The following is a 22,596-nucleotide window of genomic DNA, read 5'->3' on the forward strand; positions in this document are numbered from 1 at the left end:
GTACTTCAGGTGTTGCATGACAAAGTCATGTTACCTTATAGTGAAATACAGCAATGCAGAAGGTAGTCCTCTCTCCTCCCTGCAATTTGATTCCATAACAGTGTCAACCTGGGATATTGTGATTGTTGGTTTTCCTTCCTAACATGCTCACTTTGTTTATTTTGTATCCTTACCTATGGAAAGGAGAAAAATTCCAGTCAATTTTACCATCTTAACTGATGCTATTAGTGAAAAGAACCATTTGATAGATATGAGAGACACTTACACATGCTTCCTTTATAAAATATTTACAATGAAACACTGGGCATGACCCTGAGGGAAAATTGTATAGATCCAACTGAATTCCAAGACTACCAAATAATAAAGTTTTTAAACACTCTTCCTGTTTGTTGGGGATAACAGGAAAAGGAGTCCACTTCAGGAAAAGGATATATGCTTCCCTGTTCAGCTGTAGAAGTAACTTTTTTTATATTAGCTTGTTGTGCTCTCATCCTCACATATAGTTTTTATCTCAGACAACTGCTCATGAAATTATGTTTCTCCAGAAATTAAAGGACCTTCACTGCCAGTCATTATGTGGACCTTATTTACCTTGCATAAGAAAGAAAATCATAGAATGATTTTCGTTGGATCACATAGTCCAAGTCCCCTGCCATAAGCAGGGACATCTTCAACCAGGTTGCTCAGAGCCCCGTCCTACCTAACCTTGAATCCTCCCAGGGATGGGGCATCCACCACTGCTCTGGCCAACCCAGCGTTTCATTACCCTCACTGCAAAACATTTCTTTCATATATCTAGTCTGAATCCGCCTTCTTTTAGTTTTAAACTATTATCCCTTCTCCAATCACTACAGGTGCTACTAAAAAAACCTGTCCCCATCTTTCTTCTAAGTCTCCTTTAAGTACGGAAAGGTGGCAATAAAGTCTCCTTCGCACATTTTCTTCTCCAGCCTAAACAAGTCCACCTGTCTTAGCCTTTCCTCAATAGCTGAGGTGCTCCAGCTCTGATTGTTTTTGTGGCCCTTCTCTGGACCGACTGCAACAGGTTCAAGTCTTTCCTGTACCATGGACCTGAGAGCTGGATGAAACACTCCACAGGGGGTCTCACAAAAGCTGAGAGGAGGGGCAGAATCACCTCTGTCACCTGCTGCCCACACTGCTTTTGATGCAGCCCAGGACATGGCTGGCTCCTGAGGTGCCAGCACACACGGCCAGGACACCTCCAGCCTCTCATACACCAGCACCCCCCCAGTTCTTCTCTGCACAGCTGCTCTTGATCTGCTCATTAGAATAATGGCAGCCCCAGCCACTCATCAAGCTTGTCCAGGCCTCAGTCTTCAGGTGTGGCACCTGCACCACTCAGTGTGGTGTCACCTGCAGACCTGCTGAGATAAATTTTAAGTGCAAAGAAATTGAAGTTTTTCTCTGCTTCTTTGGACTTTCCAAATCTAACTTGAAAAAGCTGCAAATCTGGGGGCTTTTTCCATTTTTATCCTAGAAATGTTGATTATGTTGTATTTATACTACTAAATGGCTAGACATTGCTCTATAAAGTCTGTTCAATTATATTGCCATTCATTTACAAATAAAGCATGCATGCTGCCTTTGAGCTAAAACATTCCTTCTGTACCTCTACTGTTTTTTCAGAATATTTTATTGTCAACAGCATACATACCCTGCACATTTTTAAACTTACAACCAAATGCTATTACTGTTGTAGTAAACAAACTTTTTTTTACATTAAAGTATTTAATTAGCAAAACAATCATTATTATCAATGTATCAAACTGAAAAATGCAGCAACTTGATACAAGACTGAGGTAACAAAATACTTTGCCAAAATCCTAGATTCCAACGCCAGAGTTCTTACATGTGAGACAGTTCACAAGAATTATAGAAAGAATCCTTTACACAAATGGCATGCAGTGGACTGCTGGAAAACACAGCCAAAAATAGTGCAACAGTTTCCACACAAAACAAACCAAAATGTTGAAATTGATTAACATTATAATGTGACAAGTCTCAATTTGAAAACTAGTTTTCTTTGCCTCATTTTGGTGCTATTTGGAAAAACATGCATTTTGGCACTGAATTACATCAAAATTGCACATTTAATAAACCAATAATATTACCTATATTTGTTATATCTTCACAATTCTGAAAATAGTAATTATGACATAATGTTTATATAACTATTGCAGTTGTTTTCTTTGATGGAGGAAAACTTGTATGGTTTATGATTTTTTTTTTTGTGAAAACGCTGTAATAATGCTGTAGTGAGAGGCAACATACTATATTTCAATAGCAGCTTTCAATTAACCCTAGAAGTACCGGGTAATAGCAAATGGTACCAAATGGCATAACACCTCTAATCAGCAGCTACAAACTGTTTAATACTTAAAGACTAATTTAAAATTGGTTTAAGATGTTTTACTAGTATTCTTTCACTGCCAGCAGTACTTTTTCACTGCCATCAATCCGAATTTCTCAATACTGTGCAGCAATTTCACAATTGTGCTATACTGAAAAGATGTTTAATCTCATTGATGACTAATCACAAAAATCCACAGATGCAGAATAATTCAGACTATATCACAGTCTAACAGTCTGAAGTCATTTACTGGTGACAAAGTTGTCTTCAATTAACAAAAAAAGAGAAAAACTATACAAATATATTTTGCATTACCACTCTTTTCACACAGTTCCTCAGTTATCAAATAGACTTTGTCAGCTTTACAGACACTTACCCATGTCCCAGGATCTAAATGCAGTTGCCATCAGGAACTGGTTTTCTTGAAAAGCTGGTATTAAGCTTTCAGGATTGTAACATGAATTCTTAAAAGTACAAAAAATTTACTTTTGACATTTAACAATAAAGGTATTTTCTTCTCCTTGTTGTTAGAGAAGTTTCAAAATAAAAATATAGGAAATCATGGAAGTCCACAGAATACATACTGCTAATGCAAGGGAGCTTGTTCTAGTAGAGCTTCTGTTCACTTACACTGACTTCCACAGTGTTCCTGGCTCATAAGCTAGAGGCCGACTTGCCAATTTGTCCTCTATGCAATCTTAGCAAAGTCAGAAGAGGTTTTCTGGTGATTGATGAAGTCTGAATAATGATGCTATATGGCAAAAGAGTTTCAAACAGAAAAAGTGATGAACTTAACATATGAACAGAAAAAGATTCTGACTGCAGGAGTGCCAGTGCACAGCAGGAATTCAGCATAGAGTTCCTTCAGAGAAGGCCCTTTGTTTGTTTATTTTTCTCTGGATATTGATGTGGAGACTTCTCTGTACTTGCTCCACTGTTAGACAGTCTTTCACTGCCACCATGATTTTGTTTAATAGCAGCACCATCTACCAGTACTAATGTCTTGAAGTTGCAACACACACTGGAATTGAGTGGAGCCAATTCCACAGAAGGACAGAACAGAACAGAAACAATGATATGGAGTCATTCTGAGGAGCCAGTACCATGTGATATGTAACACCTGATTACCTGCTTCCCTGTACTAAGGTATTTGAGATGAACAACGTTCAGACTGAACCAAAACACCAAATTTATAACCAACTATGCCACTGGTAGAAGAATGAAAGAAAAACTTCAGCGCAACATAAATTTGAACAGCCTTAAATTCATTACCCGGGTATTCCTGAGCAAAATAACTGAATGAAAAAGAAAACCAACTGCCCTATGCCAAAATACCTTTTTCCCAAATAGCTCAAATACGAACAGCAGAATTGTCCAGAGATTTGATAGAAAATTTGAGGCAGCCACATTGCCAAGCAACTCAGTGCACTTAAGATTATAAAAATGTTATTCCACAATTTTCTATTCTAATTGACACTTTGGAGTAAGTTAACACTGTCAATCATTCTGTGCATTAGAAAGAATTGAAACCCAACATGGGCCAAATATTCTTCAGTCACACAAAGCAGCTTAACAATAAAAAGAACCATTTAAAAAAGAATAGGCAGAAGATACGATGCTCAGTTTGCGGTCAAATACCAGTTCATGCAGTCTCTGACCACAAATAGTTGAGTCCTCAGAATCCTGCAGGAGTCAGGATTAATCTTCTGTCCATCTAACTTGCCTGCTTTCACTCAGTGCATGAGACTTTATCTGGTCCTAGGGACAACATTCACTTTCTGTTTTAAAAGCTGTGTCAGAATCACTTTCAAGTTACATAGGAAAGTGCTGAAATATCTGTGGCTGGCTCCTGTCAGGAAAACCATTCTCCTCTTCCTCCTTAGAGAACAATAACCTGTTTCTTCAGTTTGGCACTTGAAGTCACATCAGGTAGGAGAGGAAATTATTCGAATGACATTAGATTAGCAGGTACCTAGAAGAGATTGTAAATTACTCATAGAATCATTACATTTGGGAAAGATCTCGAAGATCATCAAGTCCATCCTGGTATGGTTGCTTTCATTTTCCATAAGACAGTCCCTTCTAAAGAAGAGATGAGGTTACCTTGCTTGAACCAACTGAGAGTAGAGGTTATATGCTCTTAAGGTAACCAAACCAATAGCTAGACCTGCACAAAACCTGGTTTGATGGAAATTCTCTGATTTTAAATAATCTTTCTTTCTCCTATTGAAAAATGGATCAATGTACAGAATGAGGAATTATGTCTGTCCCCACAGGAATGTGTGTGCATACAGATTCAAAGAGGTACCTTTTCTAGTAAGGATTTTTCTAGAAAATAGGAAAAAGTGGGTAGAAACAGGTTTCACCTGAGGCTTACCTGAGGCTTGTTGCTTTTGCATGCGTCATCCAAATGTTTATGCCATAATATTGCATGAAACCTTGAACCAGTCTGAAACTTGTAAACATTGCCTGCAAAAATAAGATAATGAAAGACTCTGAATTTGCAGACAGCCATGTAGTTTCAAATGACTCTGACTTCTGTGCAGAAGCCAAAGTCATGAAGTAAACTCTTAAATTAATTTGCATCTCAAATGCTCAAACATGATGCTGCTATTATAACAGAGCCCACGTGAGGCATGTTACCCAGCAATTCTTGGCTGAAGCAAGTATGAGAACATATGTGGCCTCACAGGCAGACAGAAAAAGACCCTGTAGGTCAGTGTGGGGCAAGAAAACAAAGAATGCTTGGTAATAAGAGAACAAAGACCTCTTGGTTAAGAAGTACAAGGACTATTCAGTCAAGGTGGGAGAGATGTAACAAAGTTTCTCAAATGTAATAGGCAGCAGAACCTCAGTAGATTGCAGAAAAAAATGTTACACAAGCACTTGATTTAAAGAAAAAAGGCTGATGTGAATATTAGGAATGTGATCCCTTATATTATTGGTTAGCAGATGCGTGAACAGTTACACTATTAGCTATCCAGGTGCATGATATTCTAATCTGATAGGGAAAATATTATAAAAGCTATATACACTTTTAATAAATTTTTCTGGTTATACCATAACTGGGGACTGTGCATCATTCATACGCCGCAGGTCAGATCTAATTTAATCCTGGCTTTCTTCTCATCAAGGCTTCTGATAAAGCTTTTCATATTTGTAAACTTAGTTTTCTTCAATGTCTTACTGCAAATTGTTTCCTGCAATCAAATTTTGTGCATTTTAGTTAACACCCAGATGATGCACTTCACGCAGTAAATGGGACTTCCATATCCAGCACCAATGCTGAAAATATGGAAACTGAAGAAAGCTTCAAGAACCTGTAAGCAACCACTCAAAGTCCAAAATAACTCCAGGAGTTTTCTTATCTTTTGAAGTTTTTGAAGTTTAATCAAAGGAAAAGAGTTATGGCACTGGAAAATTAATTATTAAAAAGTAATAATTACTTAGCAGACTTATTTTGGCAAATGGTTTGATATTTTAATCGGCCTCAGTGTAAGTCAAGATTTGACTGATACAGATGGATTTTAAGGAAGCTATTCAGAGACTTGGAGATCAATGTATGGAGACACGGACATGCTGCAATCTCATACTGGCTGAGGAATTTCTGCAAAACTTACAGTAACTGTCAAAAGAAAGGAATCTCTCTGTAGGCACCACAAAAGTACCACAGCATATTGTAGAAATACATTCTATTTAATTTGTACCTTCCCTCGAAAATTCCATATTGAAGAGCTCCCTCTTCAGTCTTTTATGAGTGCCACTGTCAGTTCTGTAACCTACAAGATCATTAATAGATACTAATCTACTTCCTGTCACAGAAATACAATGCAGACATTGTCCATTTTACAATATTTACCTTTATCAGGGTTATTTAGCTGGAAAATATCAGGATGCTCTGGGTCATCAGGCAGTGCCACCATCCAGCCCACAATGGAAACTTTTTTCCCAGGTGTAGATTTATACTGCAAAAGACAGACAAGTTAGTCATAGCTGAGACCGTAGCAGAGATTAACTTTTAACTGTAGAAGTTGTACAGAAATATGGCTTAGCCTGGAACAGAAAGTACACTTTAGATGCCCTTCCAGATCTACTTACGAGTATTCAATTTTTGGTATTAGAATAAATTTAAAGCTTACATGTTTTCTTTCAGTGCCTCTTAAAGCTTTTGCTCCGAAGTACAGAAGAGTTGATCCTGAAAGCATGACCCAGTATCTAGTCCACGAGGAGAGCTGAATGAAACAGGGAAAAATAATTAGGAAAAACCCTGCATATCTCTGACATTTCAAACATCTGTTCACAGGCAAGTCCAAGTGCTACCAAAGTTAACTTCAGAAGCAAGGAATGGAGATAAAGAGTGTCTCCTGGTGTAAATCAGTCCAGCTACCTAAATCTTGATGGCTGGCTGTGAATACAATCCTTCTTAGTTGGGTATCTCTTAAAAGTGTCAGTACCAATTGTTTAGAGAAGAATAGTGTGCTGCCTTCTGCTGTACAGATCTTAGACTTTTGATTAAAAAAATATTGAGTTGACAACTCTGCAATTCCTCAAATCTTTTAGCTCTGAACTGAACTGGGCTGCATGTGAAATACATCAGTCAGCTCTACAGGAAACAAATAAATTACCAAATGCATAGCACTAGAACCATGTGAAACCCATGAATTCAGGTTAACTATGAATTGCCATGACTTTGGTGCTCTGGGTGGCTGCTCTGCAGCCTTTCCATTTTAATGTGATACCACAAAAGCACCAAAATATATTTTGAAATATGAAGTAGAAATATGTTCAATTGAATTTGTACCCTCCCTTGAAAATTCTGTATTGAAGATCTCCCTCTTCAGTCTTTTATGAGTGCCACTGCAAGTTCTGTAATCTACAAACTTGTTAAAAGTTATTAATCTATGTCCTGTCACAGAAATGTAATGCAGACATTATCCATCATGCAATATCTGCCTTTGTCGGGGTTATTTAGCTGGAAAGTATCAGGATGCTCTGGGTCATCAGACAGTGCTGCAAGATTTATTTCTGCCCTCACAACACTGGTAGCTGGTTGCACAATTGCTTCATTCCTGTGCTGTCAGAGCTAGAAATGTGACTTGCAAATGCAGGGAGAAGCAAAACAGCTGTACATCAAATGACATATAAAGGTTACAACCTTGTTATAACCTGGTCATAACTCTGATCAGAAAGTTACAATTGATAAAACCATTGTTTTGTGGTATCAAACTGCAGGTTTAATCTAATCCTGAAAATTTTAACAACCACTAATAAATTAGGACCATAAGAATAAGTATAATTAGAATCACTTACAGTAGGTTTCTTGCCTTCTTTGAGCAGTGTTTTTCTTCTTAAAGGCCCTTCCATGGTAATGACTCCTGTGGAACCACCTGCTGTGCAGCTGCACACACCTGTTGGGCTGGAGAGACAAAGCATTCCTCTATGTATTTGAGCAGACAAAGAAGACACTAAGTAAGCAATTCTTTAAGCCCTTCTACTGAAAAAAATCAACACACCATACTATAGTTCTCTGACACGGACAGATGTTATGGGTAGCTGTCCAGTAAATCAGGAAATAGATTGTGGGGAAGGGTCAAGAAGGCATCCTTCTATCATCATTACTTGTCACAGGAGTCAAAGATGGCCTTCATGACAAGCCTGCTTCTGTAAAGGTTTCATAAAATCCTAAGTGAAGCCTAGTTTTCTGCAGAGTGGAAGTCAGACATCATTAGTTAAATCAATAGCTAAACTCAATTTCATCTGAATGGACCATAACTCTGCTTTAGCATTAACGGGAATTTTTACAAGCAGGACGGAGAGACTTCATAAATTGTTATGGTCATCCAAAGATATTTGGACACCAAATACATTACACTAGAAAAGCATAAAGACCTGAATTGAAGTTTGGCACCATACAATGAAAGAGGCAGACCCTGAACTGTACCTGTAGACACAGCTTCGACTCCGAGGAGAATTCCGGATTGGTACCCTCCAGTTAGGCCCCAGCGTGGCATACAAACGACCCCTGTTTGTGAATGCAAATATCTGATGAGGGATATTCTAGTTTGAGACTTCAACAGTTAGGGTTTGGTAAACATGACAAAGAAAGTTTCCAATCTTTTCAGGTCCAATACCTTTACAGTACTTTATTTCAAAATGTTTGCCATTTTTTCCCTAACTAATCAATAATTTGATAAGAATAACTATTGATTTAGGGCTTACCTATGTTAGGGATCATTTGTGAATTTCTTAGCTAAGTCTGTAGAGTGCTCAGTGAGTGTACAGGAAGACTAACTCACCTTTCAAGCCCTGACGGCAGCTCCTCACTAAATTCTGAGCTTTCACTGCTATCTAGAAAGAGAGTAGTACAGAGAAGGAGTAAGAAAACCACCCATGGGAAAATACAAAGCCAATGTATGTGGATCACCAGAATACTCTTTTATATAGTACTGTGGACGCCGCTTACTCAAATCATGTTTTGAAGTAGAAGTGTTTTAGAGGTCATGGTAAAATCTTTAGTTGGAAGAGGCTTACATGAGCCTCTCCATTTATAGTATCTCACTCTTAACTCTTGTTACTGCTGTGTACCATTACTTTAATTTTCATCACACTTCTACTTCAGAAACCGAGCACTTCAGATACATAAAATCCAGCTCCTTTGTAAGACAATATTTCTACCACGATATCCATAAGTTGACTGAAGTTATTAGATATGGTATCATGGTTTACTTTCAAGAAGCAAATACACCTCTATTAGAGGATATGTCAGCTCTATGCTGTTGCTAGGAACTATTAAAATATATATATGATGGTATTCGTAACTAAAATTCCTATTTCTCCTTCAAGCCCATCACCCATTTGTCCTTCCTTTTCTGGTACAACTATTTAGCTCACAGTTTTAATTTGCGCAGGACTGATCTTCTAATGCTCAGTTTTAACACAGTGAGCTGTGCTTGTATTTTCAAAAGTGCAAAGATCATCTCAGTGTCTAACTCTTGGTGAAGTAATGTGCTATCTTTCACAGTCAATTTCCTATTCTAGAAATAGCCTGTGTCTCTTAAAAGGTGGCTTTTTCTTGCTTAAAACACAGATTCTTGATAATTTTTTTGATATTACAATAATTGTTTTATTAATTATAATATAATAATGTATTCATTTTACGTTTCTTTTTAAGTCTTAAGAGAGTACTGCCAAACAATTCTCCCAGCTTCTAAAACATATAGTTAAAATTAAGGCTTCCTTTGTGTAAAGGTAGCTTTTAAAATATATATCCGCTTTTCCCCTGGTAAAAGCTGACAAACACTTTGTGTCACACACCAAGCATCTACAAAACCAATCTCCCTTCATGCCACTTTTACCAAAAGCATCAGCGGATAATTGAGGAAATCTGCGGTAACGTTGACCAGGTAGCACTTCTCATCTATTTTCATCGATGAAAACAATCAGTCTTTGCACGAGAACTAATGATCCTCCTAATTCTCTACTTTGAGCTATCTGTGAGTCCCAGCACCCTGGGAAGGACGGTACCTATGGAGAGGCCGTTGGGCAGGCGTGCGCCGGGGCTGTGGCACTCCAGGACACTGTCGTCCAGCAGGTGCCGTGGACGCTCCGTCGGGAAGGTGGCGCTTTTGCTCTCCACGATGCTCAACTGACACATCATACTGGAACATGGAAGAAGAAAAAAAATCATGAAAACCCTCTTCTGTCATCGAACAGCAACCCTTGGCTCACATTATTTCCACTCAGCCTCTGCCTCATCAGCAGGTTATTACAGAGCAGACAATTATATGTTACCACTTAATGTACATATGCTCCTTTACTACCAAAATGAGTTTCAGATTTTATTTCTCTTTGTTGGTAATAATTATTACATTTCTGAAGCTGGGAAGTTGTAAATGTTTTGACTCCTCTCCCATACAAAACTTGAACATCCTTGGTGGCAGCAAAAGCAGAAACCCAGAAACAGGAGACACACCAGGAATCCACAGATCAAAATGGATAAGCACCTTTCAAGTACTGCCAGTGCCTGGCACTAGTAGAGAATAGAGTCAGCAAAAAACCCCAAAAGTGTCAAGAGAAAACCTAGAGAAAACACAGTAAAGCCTGAAACACTCTTGCAATACAAGAAATGGAAAGGACAAATACTAGCTGCTATCTTAAATTTATATGACACTTGTAACTGCCTGAGCATCAGACAGCTGGGATTACGCACTTGTTTCCCAGGCTGTGACTCTTGCGGTGCCTTGGTACAGGAGGTGTAGATAGACTTGCTGCTACTGAGGCATCAGGACATGTGGGTCTCCTGCTGAATTTCATAAATGCTGACATGTCAGATGGACCTAAAAGACAGAGATTATTTAACACTGAACTGATGCAAATCCCAGATATTTCATTGGCTGGTATGTTTAGGAACTGATTAAAATTCATTTTTACAGATAACCAAAAGGCACAATTTCTGAAGCACTGTTTCTTGCACATTAGGGCGACACCATCCATTTTTGTTATAAATTCATTTCCATAATATTGAACTCCCTGGAGTAACTTTTAAAATAGTTTTGCTCATACTTTTAACAATGAACTACGAAAACTCTTGGCATCCTTACAACAGTTGGATGTGCAAAGTGTAATATGCAGAGCCATAAAGTCAGTTTGTACTTCAGGTGTGAACAGGAATGTTCACACGTTCTTTGAATTTTGTTCACAACTTCATGTTGTGAATAAACTGTAAACAATCTGTTCATACTGACTCACAGCTTGAGCATGTAAGAGGTTGGCCCCATTAGCCCTGTGCTAAGGTAATAAGAATATGAACTTAAAAACCTTCACAAAGCCTTTGTATCTGCTCTGCTGCCAAATGTCTATGAAAAAGAATGACGATATGAGCTCTCCTCAGCTGGCTACACTCAGTTCAGCAAGAAGTCTGAGATGCAGTGAGTGTCAGCATGAGCTATGGGGCAGAGGGCAGAGGACCTCATTTCTGTAAAGGAGTAAGAGACAAAGAAAGCCCATGCCAAGAAGGATGCCAAAGAGGGTAAGCAGGACAGACCAAAAGATGTTTATGGACATACCAGACTGCTGAGCAATTAGCTGGGGAAGTTATGCCTGATACTGCTGATAACAAAATTCCAATACTTAAATTCATTTGGGACTGAGTTACTTTGCCCCTTTTTTCCAATAAGTGAAGTCATCTGCTACTGCTAACTCTTGTCTTTACTCTTCTGGCTCTACTCCTAGTGCATACTGTTACCATGATTGCTATTCTGTTATTTTGCCTTTCAGGGAGACAAAGCACTCTTAGCAGGATTTTCCAGTCAGCTGGCATGAACAAGGGTTAGTTTGGTTTTCATTATTTCTCAGCATCATTTTCAAGATTATGCTGACATGCACAGGAATGATGTATAAAAATATTAAAATGTTATTAAAAATTTGTTTGCGTTAGGGAACGTGAGACAACTTCATCAGAGCGAGCCGAGTGCTGTTCAGAGATCTGTGGCAAGAACATTTGGAAAAGTTTACACATATCCCAAAGGATCTCACTGTTTTTTCCTTTGCATAATTTTTCCATGAATAATCCTTCAAATGTTATAAATGAATGTTACTTTTGCAATCCTTCAGTAAAACATGTGAACATTTACAGTCTCCAGAGCTTTTAAAAAAAGCAGCAGGGTGAGTGAGTTACAGCTCACAATTTTTCTCCATTAAAAAGCTATCAATAAACCAGTACTAGATATGCAAAATAAAAACTGAAAATGAGTTGTATATTATATGATGAACTGAGTGATTTTTCAGGAACAGTCTCAACTATTCACTCTTTTTTAGTGAGCAGTTAAGAAGTAAAACTTACCAGCTCTGTTTCTAAAACTTAATAAAGACATTCCAAGCCACACTCTCTAGTTAAATCTTCACTGTAACTTTTTACTACTCTGTATTCATTGTAACCAGTGTGTGACAAATAAAACTTTCAAAGAGAAAGACTTATTTACAAAACACACAATAAATAACTTTAGATTAATTTTGTGCACAGAATCAAGAATGACACAAAAAAATCCATCTAGAATGATGGCTATTGTAAAAGAACAGTTTTAATTTTCAGAGTATTGCTTTACAATTCAACAAAAGGCTACTAATGCATACAACATATAAGAGATGTTACGGCTGTTCTTAGACAAGAGCAAACTAAAAAAAAGAACCTGAGTTCTTGGCTGCACCTTCCCATGCTCCTCCAAGCTCCCCAAAACACACACACACACACACACATTTCTGACTGCACAGTAAGCACACCTGAGTGCATTTTCTTCAAATGCTTCCTGGATAGAAGTGATACTTTCAATTTCAAGTGTCACTTCTATGCAATCACTGATGGTCAGCATTTGTGTTACTCATCCTGCACCAGTGGAATGCACAAACCCCAGACTTACACTTCAGCAAAAATGCTGAAGTTTTTGCAGTTGCATCTTCAAGGCAGCATATGGACTTGGGTGACATCAAAACTGGCAATGAAGACATGTCCACTGTGAGGGTATAGCTGCAGGGAAACTGAAGTTTGGGTTCAACCAAATACATTTAACCAATCCATCAAAAAAACCCCAACTGTTTACAGAAACTATTTCAGGTGACTGCTGTGAAAAAAGAGTCAAAAACAAAAATCCAAAACCAACTCAACCTCCAAAAAGTAATGCAGAAAAGCCCTTTGTCCTCTGGTTGATCTACATTTGTAACATGCCTCAGGATTAATAGCTTGGTAGTTAAAATAAGCATCAATGAACTAGGACATTAGACTTGTTTGGTAAGGAAGTCACAGAAATTAATAGAAAGTGATAGAGTTAAAAACTGAGCACAATCATTCTTTCCCTAGAAATTTTGCATTTGCTTTGACAGAATATTCTTCTACAATTTCTGTGAAGCTTTGGTATGTTAAGAAAAAACCCATGGTACACTAATTTCAGTTGGATTTAGTGGCTGATAACATATGAATCCACATATTTGTTTGGTATGGATTTGTTTCAAAAATACTTTGGAGAGCTGTAAAAGTTTCTCATGAAAGTATCACAGAGGAAGAGAATGGAAACCAAAGAGTAAAGTTTTCTGGATGATCTGTAAATTTACGTGAAGAAAACTTAGTTCTTCCATTTCTACCCTAAGTCCTGTGTAAAGAAAGCAGACATGCTGCACATGAAGCAATGTCCAAGAACTTGCACAAGGATTAGACAATCCTCATTTCCACAGAATGACTGGCTGCTAAAGCACTTAGCACAAACTATTTATTAGTTGCCAAAGCAACCAGTAAAACAAATGGCAAAACTAAATGTCAAACTCTATGTTTACATGGAAAATGATGGTGTGGGGGTTTTTTATTCAAAAATGCTGGAACTGCTGTAGAGATATCACTAATGTAGTACAGCTACTTCAGAGGGTTACAAATGTGCAAACATCCCCAGTCTTTCTTCCTTCTGTTTCTACACTTTCAACTCCTATCTATCACATACTGTACATACAATAATTGACCCCTTCTAATTTATTAAAATATATATTCTAAGTTTGTTATGATGTAGCTCTCAAAGCTGAATGGATTTGGTACAATGGGCTGAATTTTACCCCCAAAACAAAGAAGAGAATATACCTATTTCAGATTAATTACTCCACATTCCTGATATGATGATAACATAAAACCTCTGGTCTAATTATTCTCTCCTCAAGAATTACACCAAGACCTACTTGAGGGAAAAAAAAAAAAAAAGAGAGGGCGAGGATCCATCCCTAACTTCTGCATAACAAACCCCCCAAAATAAGGGCTACCCAGAGCAGAGGTCTGGCTGTTGCTAGAATTTAATGCTAGGTGTTAACTTTAATGAAGGGGTTCATTAAAAATCACAGAATCGTTAAGACCAGTCCATGAGTCATTTAGTATTAAATACAATTTTCTGGATATGGTAATTATTTTACCATTATTTTAACTTTTTATATTGTTTTTCAAGACAGAATAAATATACTATGTTCCAGAGAATGAGCAACCACTTTGTACGTTCTGATTAGCACTGCACCCTGAACTTTTCCAAATAACATGATGAGAAAGAGTATGCATAATATAACATTTCTCTACTGAGCTACATTTGGTGTGCAAACTCTGAGGAACTCCAGTTGCTTAGAAGCCTTACATTTACCATATATTGTGTTAAATCTTTCCCTTTGTTCTGGGAAAATGTATTGAGTTATACCTTCCAAAACAACCTAACAGCCATACCATAAATGACAAGCACTTTTCACAGCTAACACTGCAGGAACACAGATGTCTTTTACAGCTAATTCAACTAGAAACTGTGAACAGTTAGCATAATATAAGCTCTCCAGCTACATTCTCTCTCTATCTCTCTCAAACCACAGCAAGACAGAATGAACAGACTTAGGTTGCTGCCAAGAAGTTGTGTGAATCACACAGTTCCTGAAAGCATTCAACTAAACTGCCTAAAGCTCCTTCTTAAATGCTACTTGCGAGGAACAAGAATCTCTGCAGCGTTATGGAAGACATGAAATCTTCCTGTGAAAGCAGTATTCACAATTATATATGCACTTGGTAATTAAATGAGACTCTCTCAGCCACTAATATACAAAACATAACTTGTTGTGAGACAGTCTAATCAGATGCCTGCCTCCTGTTTGAATTTACTGGAAAACTAGCTGGCAAAAGAAGTGGAAAATGGACACATGGTTTTCTCTAGCACTTAGCAAATAGAAATGCTGTAGGATTTAACTGTTTTTATTGAGCCTCACACACACAAAGATATTTCAAGGGGAAAAAACAAACCCACAATGTCTCTGGCTGCAGTAAACTGTAAATATTTTTTTGAAAGAGAAAACCAGGTAGAAGATAAATTCACAGTGCCAGCAAGTAAAGTCCATTTCCATCATCAACATATGCAATTATATTTTAGAACACAAAGATGACACTATTACTTGCACTTAATCCCCTTACAGACTTTGGAATTATTACCAATGACATTGAGCTTTTTTCCTGTCTCTGGAAACACACGTGGATCTCTCAGGAGGCAGCATGTCACAGGCAGAACTCATCTACACTTATTGCTATTAGTAGTGTATAGTGTATTAACTTTTGGATTATCAAGACAACTGAACTGATGACGGACCTTATGGGCTAAGAACCTTTATTTTAACTTTAAATCACTATTATTAGACACCCATGCCCTGAACTACTGACTGGAACATTAAACTACTGCCCACTTTATTTTGAGATCATCTATTATTAGTGTAGTTTACCAACTGCAAAAAACTTACTTCTGGCATACAATATCCAAAGTGAAAATAATTTCAAGGTATAATTTGATTCCAAATAAAATTGACAGCAGTACCTGTAAATGTGCTATTTTTAATTCTCCATTTTCAAACATCTCATTACTGATATTTGGGTATTTTAGTTCAGAATTATTCAAGACTAACATATGGCTATACTCCTACTCATTAATGTTGTGAAATAAACAATAAATTATTGCCTTCATGCTTAGTTAAATTTCAATTTGAATTCATGCTAAGTTACTTAATAAACCTTCTCCAGGCATGAAGTTTTCAGTAAAATTTATTTTCAGTAAAATATACTGGATTCCATTTACTAGCATTTTTGCAGCCACACAGGTGCAGCTCACTGAAAAATTCCTGTGGTTATTACAAAATGCTGATGGCATTCATTGTCTAACTGGCAGTGAGAACTCTCTAGCTGAGCAAGAAATACAGCACTCCACAAAACGGTCAAGCTTTCGAAGGAAATACTAACAGAAGAATGGAGTAATAGGAATGACTCATTACTTGGTTTCTAGTCATCACAGTAATTCTCACTCTGAGTAAAGCAACCTTACAGAGCACTTAAGGGCACTGCAGATTCAGAAAGGAAAATTCGCCCTCTCCTAATACTGCCAGATACTATAGGATCATATATTCAATGAAGTTAGTACCACTGAACATTGTCCCAATCATTTTTTGTGGACTCCAGCTGAGCCCACTGCAGTATCATTGCCTAGATCAGGCAAGCTCAAAGTTCTTGCTTCCAACTTTGGAACTGTATTTTTAATTGCCTTTCATTATAGTTCTAATAAACTCTCAGACCTTGTTTAGGAATTACAGAGTACTGGTGATGCAGCTATTGTTGCTGCAAAAGTTTTGTCCTCCTGCTTTCCACAATGAAATTGTCTCAAATGTATGTGAACACAGGGAAACTTCAAAGGAGAATTTCCTGTGTTATTTATTGCATTGGTGTTTTTTTGTACTGCAAGAGGGCTCTTTTTCTTCACTTATTAAATAATGATGAAAATGCAAGCATTTGTAAAAAAATCCCACAATCTGACACCTCTTCCAACACTAGCAAACACCCTGTGACATCCCTTGAACTGGAACTGCTTTTATACAAGTCAGCAATCTTTCTTGTTGACTCATGCTACTGATGTACCTCTGGGTTTTCCCATACACTTCAGTGGAAGATTTCTGTAATTAAAATTATTTCCTTACTCAATTTTTCAAATGATGTTTTATACCTGCAAGATCTTCTTTGGAGGAAACCAGTCGAGGAGAGCTGTTACCTGGCTCAATTCTTAAAGATAATCTGGAAAAACAAGTTTTTAGAGAAATTAACAAAAAGAATTCTCAATAAAAGTTGAAAGAAACTGAAGAAGTAATTATTTTGGCAGTGCTAATGAGGAATTTTACTTTCTTGGAAGTGTAGTTATTAAATCTCTGATGTAACAAAACAATAGTTTTTTTGAAGTAATTCACTACCTGTCAGAACCAAGAAAGAAACGGCGAAGAAAGTCTATGAAAGCAGAAAGAGAAATCATTATTTAATCCTCCCTCTCAGTTTAACAATTTAAGTTCATACAGTCTTTCACCTTGGGAAAAAGAACCTCAAAAAGCTAGTAATTTAGATACAAACATAACATTTTCTTCCCTCTAAACATGAAAGTGAATTTACCACATTGAAATGTGCACACAGAAATAGTTATTTAGTTACTGTGACTTACAGAAAAGAAGCTTCATAGGGCAAAGTGACCAACACTTAATAGTAAAAGAAGGTAATTAGAAGAAAGTTGTATATGCCATGTTGTCTCACTCCATGTGTTTTATTACGTATTCACTCACTCTTGTGTTCTCAGCACTCCAACAAATCTCAATCTCCCAATGCACATCACTTCTGCCATTTCTCAATTTTAGGCAGTCTTAACTTGACATTCATGAGTCCTTTGCTCTGTACCAGTCCAACAAAAAGGTATGAAGGACTACAATGTTAAGTAAATTTTAATGGAATAGGCATAAATCCAAAGGAAATAACTGCTGTCATTGCACAGCAGTGAACACGCACAAAAGATGGAAGATTTCTAGCTGCAGCACCCTGCTGTGCACCCCAAGGAAAGGCTTTCTGACTTCAGATAAAAACATGCAAAGGGTTGGAGGGAGAAACCTATGATAGCATTTCAAAATACCATGTATGGCTCAGCCATCACTTTCCTTATTACTCTTTATTGGTAATACCTTTCAGTTCCTTCTCTACAATATTCCAACATTGTCAACTAAGTTTTAGTGTGAAGTCAGTTAACAAAGCTATGGTCCATTTCATGTTTTCAAATTTCTATTCTTCTGACAGTACTAGATTCTTTTAACTACACAAAGTAATGTATTTCGAGTAAGTAATGAATCATTCCTTTCCAGACCACTTTTCTTTCTGTCACCTTGATTTCTGTGACCTCTGACACTCCATTTTCCATGGAGCAGCACAAGTTCCATGCATGCACACATATGCTCAGTGTCTCCCAAAGAGGACTCCTGTAGCCAGAATCTGTGGCCCCTGAGATCAGTGCAGACCTTGACACCTGATGTGCTTACCACCAACATGCATCATCCATTTTCTCACACACCTAACGACGTTCTCACAGCTGACTGTCCAATGTCATTCACTAGCATTACTTTAAATAAAAAATTACCTTGTTTCCAGCATGCCTAATAAACCACTCATAAGGCACAAAGACACTCTGTTTTGTGTTTGCCCCATGTATCATCAGAAATTCATCTCGGAAGTCACTATATTCATCCAATATCACAGTACTGTTAGGATTTCTTTTTTGTTTCAGGAATACTTTTCAAAAAACAAATCTTTGCTTTACCATGGTAAGGAAGCCTAGTTTTAGTGCATGGTCTAAATGCTGACATATGATATTTCAACATTCCAAAATTATACTGCAAGAGTTCAGCTATGAGACATGTCAGGCTAAATCCTAGATATCAGCCTCAGAAACTGTCCACAAGAAACCGAAATTTCAAAATTGAGGAGTCAGTATTAACAATCTAAGGTGAAACGAAAACTAGAAGTAAAATCTCTAGGAAAAAACAGCATAGAGATTTGCTGAATTAAGAAGTACCAATCTACCATTGGAAATTAAGACAAAGCTTCTACAGAACAGGCACAGGAAGAGTATGTGAAGGCTTTGTTCTTGGATAGTAGAAAGATGACTGAACAATTTCTCTTTTTTTAAAGCCCAGTACTCAAAATATTTTCTGGAACACGTTAAGGCAGGTACGCTCTGGAAAGTAAGATGGACGAACCTCTATTTCAACCTAGTTTTAAATAACACTCTGCTACTGGGCCATACAGCTCACTTTAGAGTAACCTTCCTGGTAAGCAGGAAAAGAGGAACCTAACATAATGCAGGAAATAAAACAGCGAGTCAGTCTTGAACATAATTCTCTCCCATGGAATTATGCTCTCCAGTACAGAACAGTACAGACAGTGTGACTCATTTTTTCTTATATCAAGCAAGGGAATGAGGATAAAGAACAGTCTTACACAGAAGTTTAGCTGCTCCATAAGGAGGCTGAAGAAAACTGATTCATCTTTGCTGAAACAAGGATGATGTTAGTCGCAATAAAGCAGTGCAGCACTCGAAGTTGTCCCTTAGGGCCTTTCTGACCATTATCCATGTACCAAACGAGATGGGTCTGACATATCTGGAACATTCTGGGCTGCTTGTCTATCATTTAAACAGCAGGTCCTATGACAGTAAGTCAAGCAACAGGAAGTTCCTGGAAGCTTCTGGTCCCCAAGTATCCCCCAATATTCTCCTGGAGGGGCTGCAGCCCATGGCTTGGAAAGGTGCACTCTTTACTGGGAAATACCTGGTTGGATGACTGGGCCCGGAGTGGTGGGGAATAGTGCCACATCCAGTTGGGGCCAGTCCCTAATGGGGTTCTCCACAGCTCAGTATTGGGCCCATTCCTATTTAATACAGGTTGATGATCTGGACAAGAAAATCAAGTGCACTCTCGGTTAGTTCATGGATGACACTAAGTTGGGTGGGAGTGTTGATGTGCTGGAGGGTAGGAATGCTCTGCAGAAGGATCTGGACAGGCTGGATTGATGGGCTGAGATCAACGATATGAGGTTCAACAAGGCAAAGTGCTGGTTCCTGCAATTCAGTTACAACAAACCCATGCATTGCTACAGGATGGGAAAGAGTGGCTGGAGAGTGGTCCAGGAGAAAAGGATCTAGGGGTGCTGGTCAACAGCAGCTGAATATGAACTGGCATATACCCAGGTGGGCAAGAAGGCCAATGGCATCCTGGCTTGTATCAAAAGTACCATGGCCAGCAGGACTAGGGAAGTGATTGCCCCTCTGTACTGGTGAGGCCAAAACTTGAATCCTGGATTCAGCTCTGGGAATCTCACTGCAGGAAAGACACTGAGGCACTGGAGTGTGCCCAGAGAAGGGCAATGAAGCTGGGAAAGGATCTAAAGGATAAGTCATAAGAGCGGCTCAGGGAGCTGGTGGGGCTCAGCCAGGAGAAAAGGAGGCAAAGGGGGGACCTTCTCTACAACTCCCTGACTAGAGGGTACAGCCAGCTGGGGGGTTGGCCTCATCTCTCAGGCAACCAGCAACAGGTCAAGAGGGAATGGCCTCAAACTGTGCCAGGAGAGGTTCAGGTCAGACATCAGGAAGAATTTCTCTAGAGAAGGGATTGTCAGGCATTGGGAAGCGCTGACCAGGGAGGTAGTGAAATCATCATCCCTGGAAGTGATGATCCCAACAACTGCATGTGGCACTCAGTTTACTTTGTCTAGTTGACAAGGTGGTGATCAGTCAAAGGTTGAACTTGATGATCTTTTCCAACCTTAGTGATTCCATGCTTCTATGATTCTATTTTGTGCCTGTGGAAGAGGCAGTCAAGCCACAATTACAGCTACTGAGCTGTAACAGTGAAAGTTTTCTTCTGCCCTACCTTTCACCACAATTCTTGGTAGAAAAGGTCCAGGGAATATAGCTGCCTGAGAAGCTTATTGAAGATGAACTGCAACCAAGGTTCACCATTCCAAGTACTAATGTAAGTACTAATACTTAATATAAGTACTAAGCACCTGCCATTTAATTCCTGTTCCCATTGAACTAGAACTAACATGGGACAGAGCTAGGACTTCTATAGCACCAGTACTGCTAGGAGTCAGTACAGCCTTTTAATTGCCTATAAATTTCTCTTGAATGTTTTCCTATAGCATCTTGCATATCTGAACCAAAATTTAAACTGATTTTTCTGTAAGTCATCTTATTGCTATATTGCCTAATATGCTCTGAAGAACTAAATTATAGGCATAGATAGCAGCCTGATTGTCCTGTCCAGACAGATTATACTGTAGTACAAATAAGAGTCTTTAAACTGGTTTCACTCAAAAATATCTGTGAGGATACAAGGCCTGACCTAACAAGGCCAAAAGGTCAGCAAAAAAAAATATAGGAATGGCTGCGAGGTATGTCTGGTTAGGAGAGGATGTGGCATTGTGCCACAATGTTACATACTGCTAAAGCTGAGCAGCTTCTGCAGAAAACAGTACTCTGGCCGACCAAGAAAGATCTGTTATTTTTAGGATATGACATCATTGTCAGGGGTTTTCTGGAGCATTCCTACTTGCTGACAAGCACAAGCCTAAAGGAAGCAATTGGACTGGCACAAAAAATTGTAGAGAAAATCTTTGTTTATATAGAGTGGCTGCCATATTTTCCTTTCCAGTGTAACTGAGGTTCTCATTTGGCAAGATGTGTGTTGGGATTCTGCCAATATATTTTAGGACAACTATCTAAACGTCTCTCCCTGACAGACTGGTACTGAGATAGTTCTGTTCTTCATGCCAAAGGTCACACATACCTCTCTGCAGAGAGCACTAATGCTGTCCCTGGCTCAAAAAGAGCAGTCACTGCAAAGAAAAAGACGGAAGAGATTTTTACCCACTCTAAAAACTTAGTACTCTCCACATTTTTAAGGCTTACAGTTTCTTCTGTCAGGGGACCAGAAAATACTATGAAACTAAAGATTTATTAAGAGAAACTGAGAGGAAAATGTGAAATCAAATACTCCAAACAAAACCCAGAAACTTCTTACCAAGTGCAAAAATGGAAGCGGAATGAGAGTTTGCTTTAAGGATGAGTTTTGATGAATTTAAATTAATTTAAAAAATATTTAAAGTTTTATTCTGATTAAACAAACATGGCAGAAAAAGATCAAAGTTCTCCAATGTATATAAGCTATAGCTATACATATATATATATATATATAGCTATATATAGCTATAGCTCACCACTTTCCTGTGGTGAGAATCAAACATTTCCCTTTTTTTAATATCTTTTGTGACTTTAGTCCAGTTTTTCCTTGCCACAATGAAGCCTGGAAAGAAAACCACTAAACTTGATTGAATTAATCTCACAAATAACTAAATCCAAAGAAAAAGTATTAAATGACATTTAAGATATATCAAATATCTTCAAGCATTATCAGCAAGGTTGCTGCTGAATTTATATTAATATCAAAATTTAAATGGAATTACTTCTAGTTTTCACAAATATTATGTTATGGTATCATATGCTTATGGAAAACACTTGTTTAATTCATTTTTTCTGAATTAGTACAGTTCATGAAAGCTGTTGTATACATGGTGTTAACACTGTTGCATCATCAAGAAACTCTATCAAAAAGTCAAATCGAACAATATGAACAGTTTTTTTAATCCAATCCAGGAACCCCTGGATTAGCATACTGTCTAAGTACACAAAAATTCTCAGACAAAGTTCTTAACTGAAGTATTTAACAAAACTGGTAACAAGACTGGTCTTAAGGAAGTTCATTACTGACCTTGCTCTCTAAAACATATGCTAAAATATTTTATACTAGCATTGTATTACTGAACATATGTT

At 37.9% G+C, this 22,596-nt stretch overlaps 1 protein-coding gene across 6 annotated transcripts in view; it reads right to left on the reverse strand.

Annotated features, from left to right (window-relative positions):
* Window positions 1–2,233: 2,233 nt before the first annotated feature.
* The window catches only part of RALGPS1 (Ral GEF with PH domain and SH3 binding motif 1), a 66,585-nt gene continuing 46,222 nt past the window's right edge, over window positions 2,234–22,596 (reverse strand). For 4 of the 6 annotated variants that reach the window (XM_083876069.1, XM_083876068.1, XM_083876067.1 and 1 more), the window contains exons 14-23: window positions 16,906–16,973; window positions 10,581–10,707; window positions 9,896–10,029; window positions 8,668–8,719; window positions 8,313–8,393; window positions 7,682–7,787; window positions 6,511–6,603; window positions 6,231–6,336; window positions 4,749–4,840; window positions 2,234–4,343 (exon numbers count right to left, since the gene is read on the reverse strand). In XM_083876069.1, the coding sequence (XP_083732195.1) occupies window positions 4,314–4,343; window positions 4,749–4,840; window positions 6,231–6,336; window positions 6,511–6,603; window positions 7,682–7,787; window positions 8,313–8,393; window positions 8,668–8,719; window positions 9,896–10,029; window positions 10,581–10,707; window positions 16,906–16,973 (889 nt within the window). In that variant the 3' untranslated portion in view covers window positions 2,234–4,313. Of the gene's footprint in view, window positions 4,344–4,748; window positions 4,841–5,431; window positions 5,572–6,230; window positions 6,337–6,510; window positions 6,604–7,681; window positions 7,788–8,312; window positions 8,394–8,667; window positions 8,720–9,895; window positions 10,030–10,580; window positions 10,708–16,905; window positions 16,974–22,596 lie in introns of those variants that run through there. The other 2 variants (XR_014591467.1, XM_083876071.1) reach the window with 2 other exon arrangements.

This window comes from Zosterops lateralis (assembly GCF_965231275.1).
Source record: "Zosterops lateralis genome assembly, chromosome: 20".
NCBI classification, from domain to species: domain Eukaryota; kingdom Metazoa; phylum Chordata; class Aves; order Passeriformes; family Zosteropidae; genus Zosterops; species Zosterops lateralis.